Genomic DNA, 18,736 nt, shown 5'->3' on the forward strand with positions numbered 1-18,736 from the left:
ATTCTTGTTAACTCAGCTCTTGGCTGAAACAATTATACACTGGTGTGAGTTCATTTACCTTGCATAAGAAATTATGGTTGCAGAAGTAACGCTGCTTTACCTATATCCCACAGTGAGGAAAGAGATCAAACTGAGACTGGTACAGTTAGGAACAGAGCAAAAAACAAGGTAGGACTGACAAATTAAACTGCATTTACTTCAATGCTAGAGGCCTAACAAGGAAGGTAGATTACCTCAGGACATGGGTAGGAACATGGGACTGAGGCATCATAGCAATTATAGAAACGTGGCTCAGGGATGGACAGGACTGGCAGCTTAATGTTCCAGGATACAAATGCTACAGGAAGGATAGGAAGGGAGGCATTGATAAGGGATAGCATTACAGCTGTACTGAGGTAGGATATTCCTGGGAGTACATCAAAGGAAGCTATTTGGGTGGAACTGAGAAATAAGGAAGAGATTATCACCTTATTGGGATTGTGTTATAGACCCCCTAATAGTCAGTGGGAAATTGAGAAACAATTCTGTAAGATTTCAGTTATTTGTAAGAATAATGGGGTGGTTATGGTAGGAGATTTTAGCTTTCCAAATAAAGACTGGGACTGCCATAGTATAAAGGGTTTAGATGGAGAGGAATTTGTTAAATGCATATGAAAACATTTTCTGATTCAGTATGTGGATGTACCTACTAGAGAAGGTGCAAAACTTGACCTAATAGAACATAGAACATATAACATAGAAAAGTACAGCACAGAACAGGTGGTTCAGCCCATGATGTTGTGCCGAGGATTAATCCTAATATAAAATAAAATAATCTAACCTACGCACCCCTCAATTAACTGCTATCCTTGTGCATGGCCAGTAGTTGTTTAAATGTCCCTAATGACTCTGATTTCCCCACCATGCATTCACAACTCTGCGTAAAGAACCTACCTCTGACGATCTCTCTATACCTTTCTCCTAATATCTTAAAACTATGACCCCTCGTGCCAGTCAATCCTGCCCTGGGGAAAGGTCTCTGGCTATTGACTCTATCCATGCCTTTCATTACCTTGTATACCTCGATCAGGTCACCTCTCTTCCTCCTTCTCTCCAGAGAGAAAAGCCCAAGCTTAGTCGACCTTTCTTCATGAGGCAAGCCCTCCAGTCCAGGCAGCATCCTGGTAAACCTTCTTTGCACCCTCTCCAAAGCCTCCGTATCTTTCCCATAATGGGGCGACCAGAACTGGACACAATATTCCTAGTGTGGTCTCATCGAGGACTTGTAGAGCTGTGGGCTCTTAAATTCGATTTCCCTGTTAATGAAAGCCAAAACACCATATGCTTTCTTAACAAACCTATCCACTTGGGTGGCAACTTTGAGGGATCTATGTACTTGAACACCAAGATCCCTCTGTTCCTTCACGCTGCCAAGAATCCTGTCTTTAATCCTATATTCAGCATTCAAGTTCGACTTTCCAAAATGCATCACTTCGCATTTATCCAGGTTGAACTCCATCTGCCATTTCTCTGCTGAGCTCTGCATCCTGTCTATGTCACGCTGCAGCCTGCAATAGCCCTCGGTACTATCAATGGCACCTCTAACCTTTGTGTCATCACCAAATTTACTAACCCTAATCTTGGGAAATAAGGCAGGGCAGGTGACTGAGGTGTCAGTGGGAGAGCACTTTGGGGCCAGCGACCATAATTCTATTAGTTTTAAAATAGTAATGAAAAAGGATAGACCAGATCTAAAAGTTGAAGTTCTAAATTGGAGGAAGGCTAACTTTGACAGTATTAGGCAAGAACTTTCAAAAGCTGATTGGGGGAAGATGTTCACAGGTAAAGGACGGCTGGAAAATGGGATGTCTTCAAAAATGAGATAAGGAGAATTCAGAGAAAGTATATTCCTGTCAGGGTGAAAGGAAAGGCTGGTAGGTGTAGGGAATGCTGGGTGATTAAAAAAATTGAGGTTTTGATTCTGAAAAAGAAGTCAAGTATAGACAGGACAGATGGAGTGAATCCTTAGAAGAGTATAAAGGTAGTAGGAATATACTTAATAGGGAAATCAGGAGGGCAAAAAGGGGACATGAGATAGCTTTGGCAAATCAGGTTAAGGAGAATCCAAAGGGTTTCTATAAATACATTAAGGACAAAAGGGTGACAAGAGAGAGAATAAGCCCCACAAAGATCAACAAGGCGGCCTTTGTGTGGAACCACAGGAGATAGGGGAGATACTAAACGAGTATTTTGCATCAGTATTTACTGTGGAGAAGGACATGGATGATATAGAATGTAGGGAAATAGATGGTGACATCTTGAAAAATGTCCATATTACAAAGGGGGAGATGCTGGATGTCTTGAAATGCATAAAAGGGGATAAATTCCCAGGGCCTGACCAGGTATACCCTCAAACACTGTGAGAAGCTAGGGAAGTGATTGCTGGGCCCTTTGCTGAGTTATTTCTATCGTCGATAGTCACAGGTGAGGTGCCAGAAGACTGGGGGTTGACTAATGTGATGCCACTATTTAGGAAAGGGGGTAAGGAAAATCTAGGGGATAATCGAGCAGTGCGCAAGTAGTTGGAGGGAATCCTGAGGGACAAGATTTACACGTATTTGAAAAAGCAAAGACTGATTAGGAATAGTCATGGAAAATCGTGTCTCAACTAGCTTGATTGAGTTTTTTGAAGAAGTAATGAAGAGGATTGAATAGAACAGAGTGGTAGGTGTGATCACTATGGACTTCAGTAAGGCGGCAACAAGGTTCCCCATGGGAGACTGATTAGCAAGGTTAGTTCTCAAGGAATACAGGGAGAACTAGCCATTTGGATTTTGAAGTGGCTCAAAGGTAGTAGATAGAGGGTGATGGTGGAAGGTTGTTTTTCAGATCAGAGATCTGTGACCAGTGGAGAACCACAAGGATCAGTGGTGAATCCACGACTTTTTGTCATTTATATAAATGATTTGGATGTGAACATAAGAAGTACAGTTAGTAAGTTTGCAGATGACACCAAAATTGGAGGTGTAGTGGACAGTGAAGAAGGCTACCTCAGATTATAATGGGATCTTGATTAGATGAGCAAATGGGCTGAGGAGTGGCAGATGGAGTTTAATTTAGATAAATGCGAGGTGCTGCATTTGTGAAAAGCATGTCAAAGCAGGACTTATACACTTAATAGTAATGTCCTGGGGAGTGTTGCTGAACAAAGAGACCTTGGACTGCTGGTTCATAATTCCTTGAAAGTAGAATCACAGGTAGATAGGATAGTGAAGAAGGCATTTGGTATGCTTTCCTTTATTGAGTATAGGAATTGGGAGGTCATGTTACGGCAGTACAGGACATTGGTTCGGCCACTGTAGGAATATTGCGTGCAATTCTGGCCTCCTTTCTCGGAAGAATATTGTGAAACTTGAAAGGATACAGAAAAGATTGACAAGGATGTTGCCAGGGTTGGAGGGTTTGAGCTAGAGGGAGAGACTGAATAGGCTGGAGCTGTTCTCCCTGGATCATTAGAAGCTATGGGGTGACCTTATACAGGTTTATAAAATCATGAGTGGCATGGATAGGATAAATAGACATTTCTTCCCTGGGGTGGGGGAGTGCAGAACTAGAGGGCATAGGTTTAGGGTGAAAGGGGAAAGATATAAAAAGGTCGTAAGGGACAACCTTTTCACACAGAGGGTGGTACGCATATGGAATGAGCTGCCAGAGGAAGTGGTGGTGGCTAGTACAATTACAATATTTAAAAGACATCTGGATGGGCATATGAATAGGAAGGGGTTACAGGGATATGGGCCAAGTGCTGGCAAACGGGACTAGATTAGGTTAGGATATCTGGTTGGAATAGACGAGTTGGACCAAAGGGTTTGTTTCCATGTTGTACATCTCTATGACCTTCTATCTCTTTCTCACTCTGTTCCTCCCACATGCTGTCACTCTCTAACTCTGCCTCTCTCCCTCACTGACTCTCTCTCTTTCCCTCACTCAGCTTTTCACACTCACTGCTCCTCCCTCTATTGACTCTTTTCTCTTTCTCTCTCTCTCCCTCCTTCACTCGTCTATCTCCACCACTCTGTGTCTCCTTCCCGTCCTGATTGACTCTGCTTCCTTTTTTCATTTTGTCTCCTCATTCACTGTCTGTCTCCTCAATTTACCTCTCTCCTTCCCCTGTCTCACTCTCTCACTGTGTCTCTGCTTCTTTCCCATGATTGGGAATGGAACAGAAAGGTTTGGTTGTTGGAGGCCACTGGTGAGTCTTGAGATTGCAATCACTGTGTGCCTGCTTGTTGTTCCTCCTCTTTATCTGGACTTATCACACTTGAGAGAATAGTGCAATGGAGGGAGGTTGAGATGCCTCAGCTATCTCCTCACCTATGAATGAACCCAATGAATGGAAATGTCCAAGACTCACATGATAAAATGAAGCTTGCTGTACATATATGATACATACAGATTGTCCTGCTGGATTTGTCTCTTCACAGCAGGCCCCACCATTTCCTCAGAAGCTAGACAAAGCTCTCTGCCCATCCTGAAAGTCTGGCATCATCTCTGACTCTTCTGCCTTTCTTGCCGCTGTGTCTCTGTCTGCTCATTCATCTCCAAGACTGGAGCCACCTCAACCTTACTGGGCTCAGCACAGAGCCTGGCCTCCAGCAGTTCTCCCACTATCAGAGACTGCAGCCTTGAGCAGCACTCCTGTGACAGTGTATGTGACGTTAATCCTGAGACGGAAGGGCATCATCCAGAAGTCATGGTTCACACTGGTACCAACATCATCATTAAGAAAATGGATGAGGTCTTGAAGGCAGCTTTCAGGGAGTTTGGCAGAAAATTACACTGCAGAACCTCAAAAGCAATAATCTGTGGATTACTTTCAGTGCTACTTGTGAACTGATCATCAGGAGAATAGACTGAGAATGGGTGTAAGAGGAAGGGCATTAGATTCCTGGGATATTGAGACCAGTTCTGGGGCAGGTGGGACCTGTATAACTCTAGGGGTTACATTTTAACATACTGGCACTGATATGCTCACAGGGAGGCTTACTATGTTGTATTGCCATAGTCTTACCAGATCATAGGAGCTGCTCTCTCATTGGAGACAAGCAACTGGTGGTGATTTGACCTGCGGGCCACCAGACCTCAGATGAGGGAAGAGGTTGAGAAGGAAACCCTTTTGTAGTAACCTCAAACCGATGATGGGAATTGAACCCATGCTGTTGGCATCACACTGCTCTGCAAACCAACAATCCAGCCAACTGAGCTAAAACCAATTCCTGGAGGCTTACAAGTGCTGTAGGGCTGGGTTTAAACCAGCTCATTCTGAGGCACGACCCAAACTGAAAGGAAACAAAGTCAGGAATAGGAAGTTGAAAAGTTGCTGGGGAAACTAGAAGCCAGGAGAAACAAAGTGAAGTATTGAGTGTGTTTCAAAGGTAGAAACATGTCAGAAGGACAAAGTTGAGGGCATCTACCTGAATGGTCATAGCATTCACAACAAAATCAACAATCCAGTGGCACAAACAGAGATATGTGGCTAGGAATTGCCATTCCAGAAGCATGGTTGCAAGGTGACCAGGACCAGCAACTGAATATGCAAGGATGGTTAAAATTTAGGATGGCTCGACAAGAAAGAAAAAGAGATGAAGTTGTGCTGATCATAAGGGATGGGATCAATGCATTAGCATGGGTAGCATTAAGAAATAGCAATGAAGCAATAGATGTCAATTGAAAATATTTATAGGCCATCAAATAGTCATGTGAAAGTGGAGCATTGTCTTAATCAGGTGATGAGAGAAGCACACAGCTTGGCAACACAGTTATCGCCGAAGACGTCAATCTGTACATGGACTGAATAAACCAATTAGATTATATTCCCTACAGTGTAGAAACAGGCCCTTTGGCCCAATAAGTCCACAACGACCCTCCAAAGAGTGACCCACTCAGTCCCATTTCCCTCTGGCTAATGCACCAAACACTATGGGCAATTTAGCGTGGCCAATCCACCTGACCTTCGCATCTTTGGACTTGTGGGAGGAAACCGTAGCACCCAGAGGAAACCCACGCAGACACTGGAGAATGTGCAAACTCCACATAGATAGTGACCCAAGTGGAATCGAACCCGGGACCCTGGTGCTGTGAGGCAGTAGTGCTAGCCACTGAGCCACCGTGCTGCCCCAGCACTAAAGCTATGGAAGATCAGTTTCTGGAGGGTGTTGGAGATGGTTCTCCAGATAATAGACAATAGACAATAGACAATAGATGCAGGAGTAGGCCATTCAGCCCTTCGAGCCTGCACCGCCATTCAATATAATCATGGCTGATCATTCCTAATCAGTATCCTGTTCCTGCCTTATCTCCATAACCCTTGATTCCACTATCTTTGAGAGCTCTATCCAACTCCTTCTTAAATAAATCCAGTGAGTGGGCCTCTACTGCCCCCTGTGGCAGAGCATTCCACACAGCCACCACTCTCTGGGTGAAGAAGTTTATCCTGAGCTCTGTCCTAAATGATCTACCCCGTAATTTTAAGCTGTGTCCTCTGGTTCGGCACTCACCCATCAGTGGAAATATCTTTCCTACTGCCAGAGTGTCCAATCCTTTCATAATCTTATACATCTCAATCAGATCCCCTCTCAGTCTTCGAAACTCAAGGGTATACAAGCCCAGTCGCTCCAGTCTTTCGGCATAAGGTAATCCTGCCATTCCAGGAATTGACCTCGTGAACCTATGCTGCACTCCCTCAATAACCAGAATGTCTTTTCTCAAATTTGGAGACCAGAACTGCACACAGTACTCCAGGTGTGGTCTCACCAGGGCCCTGTACAGCTGCAGAAGCACCTCTTTGCTTCTATACTCAATTCCTCTTGTTATGAAGGCCAGCATGATGTTAGCCTTCTTCACTACCTGCTGTACCTGCATGCTTGCCTTCATTGACTGGTGTACAAGAACACCCAGATCTCTCTGTACTGCCCCTTTACCTAAATTGATTCCATTGAGGTAGTAGTCTGCCTTCCTGTTCTTGCTACCAAAGTGGATAACCATACATTTATCCACATTAAACTGCATCTGCCATGCATCTGCCCACTCACCTAACTTGTCCAGGTCACCCTGTAATCTCCTAACATCCTCATCACTTTTCACCCTGCCACCCAGCTTTGTATCATCAGCAAATTTGCTAATGTTATTGCTGATACCATCTTCTATATCATTAACATATATTGTAAAAAGCTGTGGCCCCAGCACGGATCCCTGCGGTACCCCACAGATGAGCCAACTTGAAGAACATACTTATTTTAGATCTAGTATTATATAACAAAAAAGAGGAATTAATAATCATGTTATAAAAGAACATTTAGGGAAGAGCATTCACAATATGATAGAATTTTACATTATGTTTGAAACTAGGGTAATTCATTCTGAAGGAGAAAGTGAGGGCTGCAGATGCTGGAGATCAGAGCTGGAAATGTGTTGCTGGAAAAGCGCAGCAGGTCAGGCAGCATCCAGGGAACAGGAGAATCGACGTTTCGGGCACATGACTGAAGAAGGGCTTATGCCCGAAACGTCGATTCTCCTGTTCCCTGGATGCTGCCTGACCTGCTGCGCTTCTCCAGCAACACATTTTCAGCTAATTCATTCTGAAGCAAGGGTTTTAAATTTGAATAAGGGAAATTATGAAGGCATGAGATACAAATTGATTGAGGTGGTTTGGGAAAATACATTATAAGACATAAATGTATATGGGTAAGGAGAAGCCTTTGAAGGACTGTTGCACAATTTACACCAACTGTACATTGCTTCAAGGTGCTAAAAGACAAAGAAAGATTAGTCACCTGTGGCTCACAAAAGAAACTTTGGATTGTACAAGATTAAAAGAAGAGACTTATAAAGTTCTTAGAACTAACAGTAATTTTCAGGATTTAGAGGTTTATGACACATGACAAAAGTGCACCAAGAGACGGATCGGGGCAGAATAGAACATGAATGCAATATCACGTAAAAATGACCCGTAAAACTTCTCCAAGTTGGTTAAAAGAAAAAATTGTTTAAAATGAATCTGGGTGTATTACGGGCAGGATTAGAAGAATTTATGAATCGGAATAGAGAAATGGCAGAGAAGCTAAATAATGAATTTGTGTCTCTTTTCACTGAGAAAGATACCAGAAATCTCCCAAAACGAGAGATCAAAGTGGCTAGCGAGAATGGGAAAGTGAAGGAAATTGTACTGGGGCGACACGGTGGCTCAGTGGTTAGCACTACTGCTTCACAGCGCCAGGGATCCAGGTTCAATTCCAGCCCCGGACTACTGTCTGTGGAGTTTGCTCCCACAATCCAAAGATGTGCAGGTTGGGTGAATTGGCCATGGGAAATTGCCCATAGTGTTGGGTGCAGTAGTCAGAGGGAAATGGGTCTGGGTGGGTTACTCTTCAGAGGGTCGGTGTGGACTTGTTGGGCCGAAGGGCCTGTTACCACACAGTAGGTAATCTAATCTAATTTGATGGAGCTGAAAGTTCATAAATCCCCAGGACACGAAAGACTAATCGCAGAGTATTGAAGAAGCTGGCTATAGAGATAGGTGATGCATTAGCGATTATCATAATTCTGTAGATTCTGGAATAATTCCTATGGATTGTAAGGTGGTGAATACAATTCCATTATTTAAAATTGGAGTGATCAGGAAAACAAGAAACTTATAGACCTTGTTGGTCTTACATCAGTAGTAGGGAACATCTATTATAAAGAGTGTGATAAAAAGCCATCGGGATTGTAACAGTGTGATTGAATATAACAAGGATTTGTTAATGAGGAATCATGTTACTGTAAAAAATGATAAAGGAGAGCTGATGGATGTAATATGGATGTAGATTTTCCAAAGGTAGGAGGCTCCTGGAGGTAATGTGCAAAGATGGTGTAATGTTTGGCTATCAAACAGAAAACAGCTAGTGGGAATAGATGGGTTATTCTTGCATTGGAAGACTGTAACTAGTGGGGTACTGCAAGGATGATTACTTGGTGCCTCAGTTGTTCACAAGTTATATCAATGATTTGGAGGCAGATACCAAATGTAATATTTCCAAATTTGCTTATGACACAAAGCTAATTGGGAATGTGTGTTGTACAATATAAAACAGCGTCAGAAAATTTAGATATCTCGTTCCAGCATTTTTACTGCAAAGACATTCCATCACTAACATAATCTGCTCATTCACATTGAGACCCCTGCATGGCATGACAAGCTGTACGTCTTCAATCCAGTCTTCAGTCACTCCATCATTGAATAAAACAAAGTACAGCACAAGAACAGGCCCTTCAGCCCTCCAGGCCTGTGCTGACCCATGGCACCATACTAACTCAAACCTTTTGCCTCTGTGCAGTCCATATCCTTCTATTCCCTGTCTATTCATGTACCTGTCATCATGCCGACATAACATTGCTATTATATCAGCCTCCACTAACTCTTCTGGCAGCACCATCCAGGCACTCAACATCTCTCTAAATATCTTGCCTCTCTCATCTCCTTTAAACTTACCCCTTTTACCTTAAAGCTCTTGACCCTAGTAATTCTAGGAGAAAGATGCTAGAGATCAGAGCTGGAAATGTGTTGCTGGAAAAGCACAGCATGTCAGGCAGCATCCAAGGAGCAGGAGAATCGACCTTTTGGGCATGAGCCCTTCTTCAGGTTCCTGAAGAAGGGCTCATGCCCGAAACGTCGATTCTCCTGCTCCTTGGATGCTGCCTGACCTGCTGCGCTTTTCCAGCAACACATTTTCACCCCTAGTAATTCTACCCTGGGAAAAAGAATCTGACTATCCATTCTATCCATGCCTCTCATAATCTTGTAAACCTCTATCAGATGGTCCCTCAGCCTCCAATGCAGCCTGACCTGCTGTGCTTTTCCAGCACCACACTTATCGACTCTGATCTCCAACATCTGCAGTCCTCACTATCACCTCAGCTTCCATTGTTCAAGTGAAAGCAAACTGAGTTGTCTAATTTCTCCTCATAGCTAATACCCTCCAAAACAGGCAATATCCTGGTATGCCTGTTTCTGTATCCTCTTCAAAGCCTCCGTATCCTCTTGGTGGAGTGGCAACTAAAACTGGACAAAAGTTTCCAAAGGTGACCGAACTAAAATTCTATACAGTTGCAATTTGACTGAACAATTTTTATACTCTATGCCCCAACAGATGAAGACAAGCATGTGATATGCCTTCTGGATCCCCTTATCAATTTGCATTACCACTTTCGGGGAGCTGTGGACCTGTATGCTTAGATCTCTCTGAATGTTTCTGGTCTTTCTCTGAACCTGTTGGCTTCTTACTCAGCAGCAAGTGGGGCAATCTGGAATGCATGTGCAAAACCTCTGCTTGAGTTCAGCTTAATGGTCCGATCTCCTTTTCACAACAGTTAGGCGTCTCATGATTCTGGAGCAATTTCAGCCTCTCTCTTCAACAATGCCATTTCAACTCCACCATCCTTTCAGCGTCATCTGTCATGACATGCTGTCTATGTTTTGAAATCCTGCTGATTATGCCAGAAATGTAACATGAGATTTGAATACATGATCATGATGAAAGGTTTCAGCTTATTATGAACATGAAAGGAATTTAAGGTTTTACAGAAATGTATTTGCAGTATTGACATGGAATGAAGTCTGTGATTTCTATTGAGTTGAGGAACTCTTTGTCTGCTTCTCCTCATCAGGCATTATCCCCTTCATAAAGACACACTGTTTCCTGAAAGGGTTGATTTGACTGTGATAGTTGTCCTCCTGCAACATCGCCACTTGCTGGTGGATGGACTAGAACCACTGCTTGAGCTTCCCTCCTGAAGAAGGGCTAATGCCCGAAACGTTGATTCTCCTGTTCCCTAGATGCTGCCTGACCTGCTGCGCTTTTCCAGCAACACATTTCCATCTCTTCCCTGCTCGGTACCCTCCCTTACCTCCCATGCCAGCAGAGCTTCCATTGCACTTGGTCAGTGTTACTCCAGGGCTCAGGCTGAGCATGAAACATTTTACCTGCACATGAATATATAATGAGCTGAAAACAAACAAAGAAGTCCGAATGGTATCTTGGAGAGAGTGCAGAATATTCTCAAAGGAGAGAAGGACCAGCAGGAGGTCTTTGTACATGTTGGAACTAATGACATAGGAAGGGAAAAGAATGAGATTCTGAAGGGAGAATATAGAAAGCTAGGCAGGAATTTAAAAAGGAGGTCCTCAAGGGTAGTAATATCTGGATTACTCCCGGTGATACAAGCTGGTGATAGTAGGAATAGGAGGATAGAGCAGATGAATGCATGGCTGAGGAGCTGGTGCAGAGGAGAAGGATTCATATTTTTGGATCATTGGAATCTCTTATGGGGTAGAAGTGACCTGTACAAGAAGGATGGATTGCACCTAAATTGGTAGAGGACGAAGGGAGATTTGCTGGAGCTGCTCGGGAGGATTTAAACCAGTAAGGTGGTGGGGTGAGCCCAAGGACGTAGTGAGGTTAGAAACTGGTATGGTTGGGAAAATAAGCAAGTCAGTTAGGGCAGGCAGGAACAAAGCAGAAAACAAGGTAGGACTGATAAATTAAACTGAATTTATTTCAATGCAAGAGGACTAACAGGAAAGGCAGATGAACTCAGAGCATGGTCAGGAACATGGGATTGGGCTATAGCAATTACAGAAACATGGCTCAGGGATGGGCAGGACTGGCAGCTTAATGTTCCAGGACATAACTGCTACAGGAAGGATAGAAAGGGAGGCAAGAGAGGAGGAGGAGGAGTAGTGTGTTTGAAAAAGGATAACATTACAGCTGTACTGAGGGAGGATATTCCTGGAAATACATCCAGGAAAGTTCTTTGGGTGGAACTGAGAAATAAGAAAGGGATAATCACCTTATTGGGATTGTACTATCGGCCCCCTAATAGTCAGTGGGAAATTAAGAAGGAAATTTGTAAGGAGATCTCAGTTATCTGTGAGAATATGGTTATGGTAGAGGATTTCAACTTTCCAAACATAGACTGGGACTGCCATAGTGTTAAGGGTTTAGATGGAGAAGAATTTGTTAAGTGTGTACAAGAAAATTTTCTGATTCAGTATGTGGATGTACCTACTAGAGAAGGTGCAAAACATGACCTACTCTTGGGAAATAAGGCAAGGCAGGTGACTGAGGTGCCAGTGGGGGAGCACGTTGGGGCCAGCGACCATAATTCTATTAGTTTTAAAGTAGTGATGGAAAAGGATAGACCAGATCCCTTCAGGCACTGTGCCTGTATGCCTGATGAAGGGCTTTTGCCCGAAACGTAAATTTTACTGCTCCTCGGATGCTGCCTGAACTGCTGTGCTTTTTCAGCACCATTCTAATCTAAACTCTGGTTTCAAGCATCTGCCGTCATTGTTTTTACCTAGATCTTAGAGTTATAGAGTCATAGAGATGTACAGCACGGAAACAGACCCTTCGGTCCAACCCGTCCATGCCAACCAGATATCCCAACCCAATCTAGTCCCACCTGTCAGTGCCTGGCCCATATCCCTCCAAACGCTTCCCATTCATATACCCATCCAAATGCCTCTTAAATGTTGCAACTGTACCAGCCTCCACCACATCCTCTGGCAGCTCATTCCATACACGTACCACCCTCTGCGTGAAACACTTGCCCCTTAGGTCCCTTTTATATCTTTCCCCTCTCACCCTAATCCTATGCCCTCTAGTTCTGGACTCTCCGACACAGGGAAAAGACTTTGCCTATTTATCCTATCCATGCCTCTCATAATTTTGTAAACATCTATAAGGTCACCCCTCAGCCTCCACCGCTCCAGGGAAAACAGCCCCAGCCTGTTCTCAGATCCTCCAACCGTGGCAACATCCTTCTAAATCTTTTCTGAACCCTTTCAAGTTTCACAACATCTTTCCGATAGGAAGGAGACCAGAATTACACGCAATATTCCAGCAGTGGCCTAACCAATGTCCTGTACAGCCGCAACATGACCTCCCAACTCCTGTACTCAATACTCTGACCAATAAAGGAAAGCATACCAAACACCTTCTTCACTATCCTATCTACCTGCGACTCCACTTTCAAGGAGTTATGAACCTGCACTCCAAGGTCTCTTTGTTCAGCAACACTCCCTAGGACCTTACCATTAAGTGTATAAGTCCTGCTAAGATTTGCTTTCCCAAAATGCAGCACCTCGCATTTATCTGAATTAAACTCCATCTGCCACTTCTCAGCCCATTGGCCCATCTGGTCAAGATCCTGTTGTAATCTGAGGTAACCCTCTTCGCTGTCCACTACACCTCCAATTTTGGTGTCATCTGCAAACTTACTAACTGTACCTGTTAAGCTCGCATCCAAATCATTTATGTAAATGACAAAATCCAAGATGAGGACGGGAAAAATTTCTGGCTGTAAGAGCTGCTCCTTTTTTTGAGGTATTTTAGGTGATGGAGGTGATTTCCTCAAATTCCAGGAGCAGCAATTACTGTTTTATATGCTGTTGCATTGTTTTGGAACTTTGGAAAAAAAAGTCAAAACAACAGCAGTTTAAAAGGGAGAAGGGCAGACAAAGGGAGCACATAGTGAGGACAGTGCAGGAGAGAGAGAGAGAGAGACAGACAGAGATCTAAAAGTTGAAATTCTAAATTGGAGGAAGGCTAGTTTTGACAGTATTAGCCAAGAACTTCAAAATGTTGCTTTGGGGCAGATGTTCACAGCTAAAAGGATGGCTGAAAAATAGGCAGCCTTCAGAAATGAGATGACAAGAGTTCAGAGACAGTATATTCCTGTTCAGGTGAAAGGAAAGGCTGATATGTGTAAGGAAGGCTGGATGACTGGAGAAATTGAGGTTTTAGTCAAGAAAAAAAAAGCACAGTCAGGTACAGACAGGATAGATCGAGTGAATCCTTAGAAGAGTACAAAAGCAGTAGGAGTATACTTAAGAGGAAAATCAGGAGGGTGAAAAGGGAGATAGCTTTAGCAAATAGAGTAAAGAAGAATCCAAAGGTTTTTACAAATACATTAAGGACAAAAAGGTAACGAGAGAGAGAATAGGGCCCCACAAAGATCAGCAAGGCAGCCTTTGTGTGGAACTGCAGGAGATGGAGAAGATATTAAATGAGTAGTTGCATCAGTGGACAAGGACATGGAAGAGTGTGAGGAAATAGATGGTGACACCTTGCAAAATGTCCATATTACAGAGGAGGAAGTGCTGGGTGTCTTAAAATACATAAAGGTGGATAAATCCCCAGTACTTGATCAGTTGTACCCTAGAACTCTGTGGGAAGCTAGGGAAGTGATTGCTGGGCCTCTTGCTGAGATATTTGTATCATCGATAGTCAGAAATGAGGTGCCAGAAGACTGGAGGTTGGCTAATGTGGTGCCACTGTTTAAGAAAGGTGGGAAGGAAAAGCCAGGGAACTATAGACTAATGAGCTTGATGTTGGTGGTGGGCAAGTTTAGATTAGATTACTTACAGTGTGGAAACAGGCCCTTTGGCCCAACAAGTCCACACTGACCCATTCCCCTACATTTACCCCTTTACCAAACACTATGGGCAATTTAGCACGGCCAATTCACCTAACTGTGGGAGGAAACCAGAGCACCTGGAGGAAGCCCATGCAGACACGGGGAGAATGTGCAAACTTCACACAGACAATTGCCTGAGGTGGGAATTGAACTCAGGTCTCTGGCGCTGTGAAGCAGCAGTGCTAACTATTCTGCCACCTTGCTGCCCACTAAGTTGTTGGAGGAAATCCTGAGGGCCAGGATGTACATGTATTTGGAAAGGCAAGGACTGATTAGGGATAGTCAATGCTTTGTGCGTGGGAAATCTTGACTCACAAACTTGATTGATATTTTTGAAGAAGTAATATAGAGGATTGATGAGGACAGAGCAGTGGATGTGATCTATATGGATTTCAGTAAGGCATTCGACAAGCTTCCTCATGATAGACTGGTTAGCAAGGTTAGATCTCATGGAACACAAGGAGAACTAATCAAATGGATACAGAACTGGCACAAAGGTAAAACACAGAGGGTGGTGGTGGCTGGTTTCCTTTCAAACTGGAGGCCTGTAACCAGTGGTGTGCCACAAGGAATGGTGCTGGGTCCACTACTTTTCATCATTGTGGGCGGCACGGTGGCACAGTGGTTAGCACTGCTGCCTCACGGCGCCAGAGACCCGGGTTCAATTCCCGACTCAGGCAATTGGGTCTCACCCAAGTCAGACCCGACTTGGAGGTTTGGATTAGGAATTGGCTGGATGGAAGAAGACAGAGGGTAGTAGTTGATGGCAAAGTTTCTTCATGGAGTGCCGTCACTAGCGGTGTTCCGCAAGGATCTGTTTTGGGACCATTGCTGTTTGTCATTTTTATAAATGACCTGGAAGAGGGGTTAGAAGGTTGGGTGAGCAAGTTTGCGGATGACACGAAAGTCGGAGGAGTTGTTGACAGTGAGGAAGCATGTGGCAGGTTACAGCAGGATATAGAGAAGCTGCAGAGCTGGGCAGAAAGGTGGCAGATGGAATTCAATGTAGCTAAGTGTGAGGTGATTCACTTTGGGAAGAATAACAAAAAGATGGGGTACTGGGCTAATGGTCGGATACTTGGTAGTGTGGATGAGCAGAGGGATCTTGGTGTCCATGTACACAGATCTCTGAAAGTTGCCACCCAGGTAAATAGTGCGGTGAGGAAGGCATATGGCGTACTGGCTTTTATTGGTAGAGGAATTGAGTTCCGGAGTCCTGAGGTCATGATGCAGTTGTATAAGACTCTGGTACGGCCGCATCTGGAATATTGTGTGCAGTTTTGGTCGCCATACTATAGGAAGGATGTGGAGGCATTGGAACGGGTGCAGAGGAGGTTTACCAGGATGTTGCCTGGTATGGAAGGAAAATCGTATGAGGAAAGACTGAGGCACTTGGGGCTGTTTTCACTAGAGAAAAGAAGGTTTAGGGGTGACTTGATTGAGGTGTACAAGATGATTAGGGGGTTAGATAGGGTCGACAGTATGAACCTTTTCCCGCGTATTGAGTCGGGTATTACAAGGGGGCATAGCTTTAAATTAAGGGGGGGTAGATATAGGACTGATGTTAGGGGTAGGTTCTTCACTCAGCGAGTCGTTAGTTCATGGAATGCCCTGCCAGTAACAGTGGTGGACTCTCCCTCTTTATGGGCATTTAAGAGGGCATTGGATAGGTATATGGAGGATAGTGGGTTAGTGTAGTTTAGGTGGGCTTGGATCGGCGCAACATCGAGGGCCCAAGGGCCTGTACTGCGCTGTATTCTTCTATGTTCTATGTTCTATAACTGACTGTGTGGAGTTTGCACGTTCTCCCCGTGTCTGCGTGGGTTTCCTCCGGGTGCTCCGGTTTCCTCCCACAGTCCAAAGATGTGCAGGTCAGGTGAATTGGCCATGCTAGATTGCCCGTAGTGTGAGGTAAAGGGGTAAATGTAGGGGAATGGGTGGGTTGCGCTTCGGCGGGTCAGTGTGGACTTGTTGGGCCGAAGGGCCTGTTTCCACACTGTAAGATTGTTTCCAATCTAATCTAATCTAATTTATAGAAATGATTTGGATGTGAACATAAGGGGTATAGTTAGTAAGTTTGCAGATGACACCAAAATTGGGGGTGTAGTGGGCAGTGAAGAAGGTTACATCAGAATGCATAGGATCTTGATCAGATGGGCCAATGGGCTGAGGAGTGACAGATGGGGTCTAATTTAGATAAATGAGAGGTGCTGCATTTTGGAAAGGCAAATCAGGGCAGGACTTACACACTTAATGGTAAGGTCCTGGGAAGTGTCTGAACAAAGAGACCATGGAATGTACGTTCATAGCTCCTTGAAAGTGGAGTCGCAGGTCGAGGGGATAATGAAGAAAGCATTTGTATGTTTTCCTTTGTTGGTCAGATCATTGAGTGTAAGAGTTGGGAGGTCATGTGGTGGGTGTACAGGACATTGGTTTGACATTTGGAATATTGCGTGCAATTCTGGTCTCCTTCCTATCGGAAAGATGTTATGAAACTTGAAAGAGTTCAGAAAAGATTTACAAGGATATTGCCAGGATTGGAGGATTTGAGCTATCGGGAGACGCTGAATAGGCTGGGACTGTTTTCCCTGGAGCGTCGGAGGCTGAGGGGTGACCTTATAGAGGTTTATAAAATCATGAGGGGTATGGATAGGATAAACAGGCAAGGCCTTTTCCCTGGAGGGGGTGGCGTGGGGGGGGGGGGGGGGGGGGGGGGGGGGGTCGGGGGGTCGGGGTGTGTTGATGTCCATAACTAGAGCATAGGTTTAGGATAAAAGTGGAAATATTTAAAAGGGTCCTAAGGGGCAATTTGTTCACACAGAGAGTGGTGTGTTTATGGAATGAGCTGCCAGAGGAAGTGGTGAAGCCTGGTACAATTACAGCATTTAACAGGCATCTGGATGTGAATAGGAAGGGTTTGGAGGGATACAGGCCAGGTGCTGGCAAATGGGACTAGATTAGGTTGAGATATCTGGTTGGCACAGATGAGGTGGACCAAAGGGTCTGTTTCCATGCTGTACATCTCTGACTCGATGGTATTCAGTACTGTTTATTGGACCAGGTCCAAATTTAGTCTCAAAGAATCAAAGACTGTGCCAATAATCTCACAATCTCTGTCTATCTCTGTCTGCACATCTGTTTCTGCCTATCAACGTATCTCTCTTAATTTCTTGTTCTCTCCTTCTCTGTTTCTTACTCTCTCTCTCTCTTTGTGTCTCTGTGTCTGTCTTGATCTGTCCATCTCTCACTGTTTGTCGTCTCCCACACATGACCATCCTGTCTTTCCTTCTCTGTTTCTCCGTGTCTTTCTTGATCACACTCTCTATGGCACAATATCTCTGTCACGGTCCCTCCCTTTATTGGAATTTGGTTTACTCTCTGACTAACTTAGAATCTCTCACTGTGTCTGTGGCTCTCTGTCTGAGACAAACTCTATAGCTGAGCACGTTGTCCCTCACATTGCTTCGTTTTCAATCTCTCTTTCAATCTCCAAATTTTATAACCTCCACTGAAAAACATTGCATCTAATCCTAGGTATCCCAATTTGGTCAAGCGCAACATGTGAAGTGGAAAGTGAATTTATGAAGATCACATTTGAGAAGGTGGAAGATTATTATAAACCAGGAATTCCATACACTGTGCAGGTTAGGTTAATATACAGAGGATTAATTCTCCTACATACATTGTGTAATGAATATGGAGTTAAACTCTCTGACACACACACTCTATAGTACATACTGGGTTAAATTTCCTAACACATGCACACTGTGTAATACATACTGGGTTAAATTCCCCAATACACACACATATTGTGTAATACACAGAACATAGAACATAGAAAAGTACAGCACAGAACAGGCCTTTGGCCCTCGATGTTGTGCCAAGGATGATTCCTAATAGAGTCGCAGAGTCATAGAGATGTACAGCATGGAAACAGACCCTTCAGTCCAACACATCCGTGCCGACCAGATATCCCAACCCAATCTAGTCCCACCTGCCAGCACCCGGCCCATAACTCTCCAAACCCTTCCTATTCATATACCCATCCAAATGCCTCTTAAATGTTGCAATTGTATCAGCCTCCACCACTTCCTCTGGCAGCTCATTCCATACCCGTACCACCCTCTGTGTGAAAAAGTTGCCCCGTAGGTCTCTTTTATATCTTTCCCTTCTCACCCTAAACCTATGCCCTCCAGTTCTGAACTCCCCGAACCTTGAGAAAAGGCCTTGCCTATTTATC

At 44.2% G+C, this 18,736-nt stretch overlaps 1 protein-coding gene across 2 annotated transcripts in view; it reads left to right on the forward strand.

The window, feature by feature from the left end:
- Positions 1–18,736, forward strand: part of LOC122544240 (pregnancy zone protein-like) — a 321,085-nt gene that overhangs the window by 165,964 nt on the left and 136,385 nt on the right. For both annotated transcript variants that reach the window (XM_087980973.1, XM_087980974.1), the window contains exon 10: positions 18,031–18,140. In XM_087980973.1, the coding sequence (XP_087837099.1) occupies positions 18,031–18,140 (110 nt within the window). The remainder of the gene's footprint in view (positions 1–18,030; positions 18,141–18,736) is intronic.

Source organism: Chiloscyllium plagiosum, unplaced genomic scaffold (assembly GCF_037043375.1).
Source record: "Chiloscyllium plagiosum isolate Xiang-an unplaced genomic scaffold, Cpla_swu_hap1 HiC_scaffold_38, whole genome shotgun sequence".
NCBI lineage: Eukaryota > Metazoa > Chordata > Chondrichthyes > Orectolobiformes > Hemiscylliidae > Chiloscyllium > Chiloscyllium plagiosum.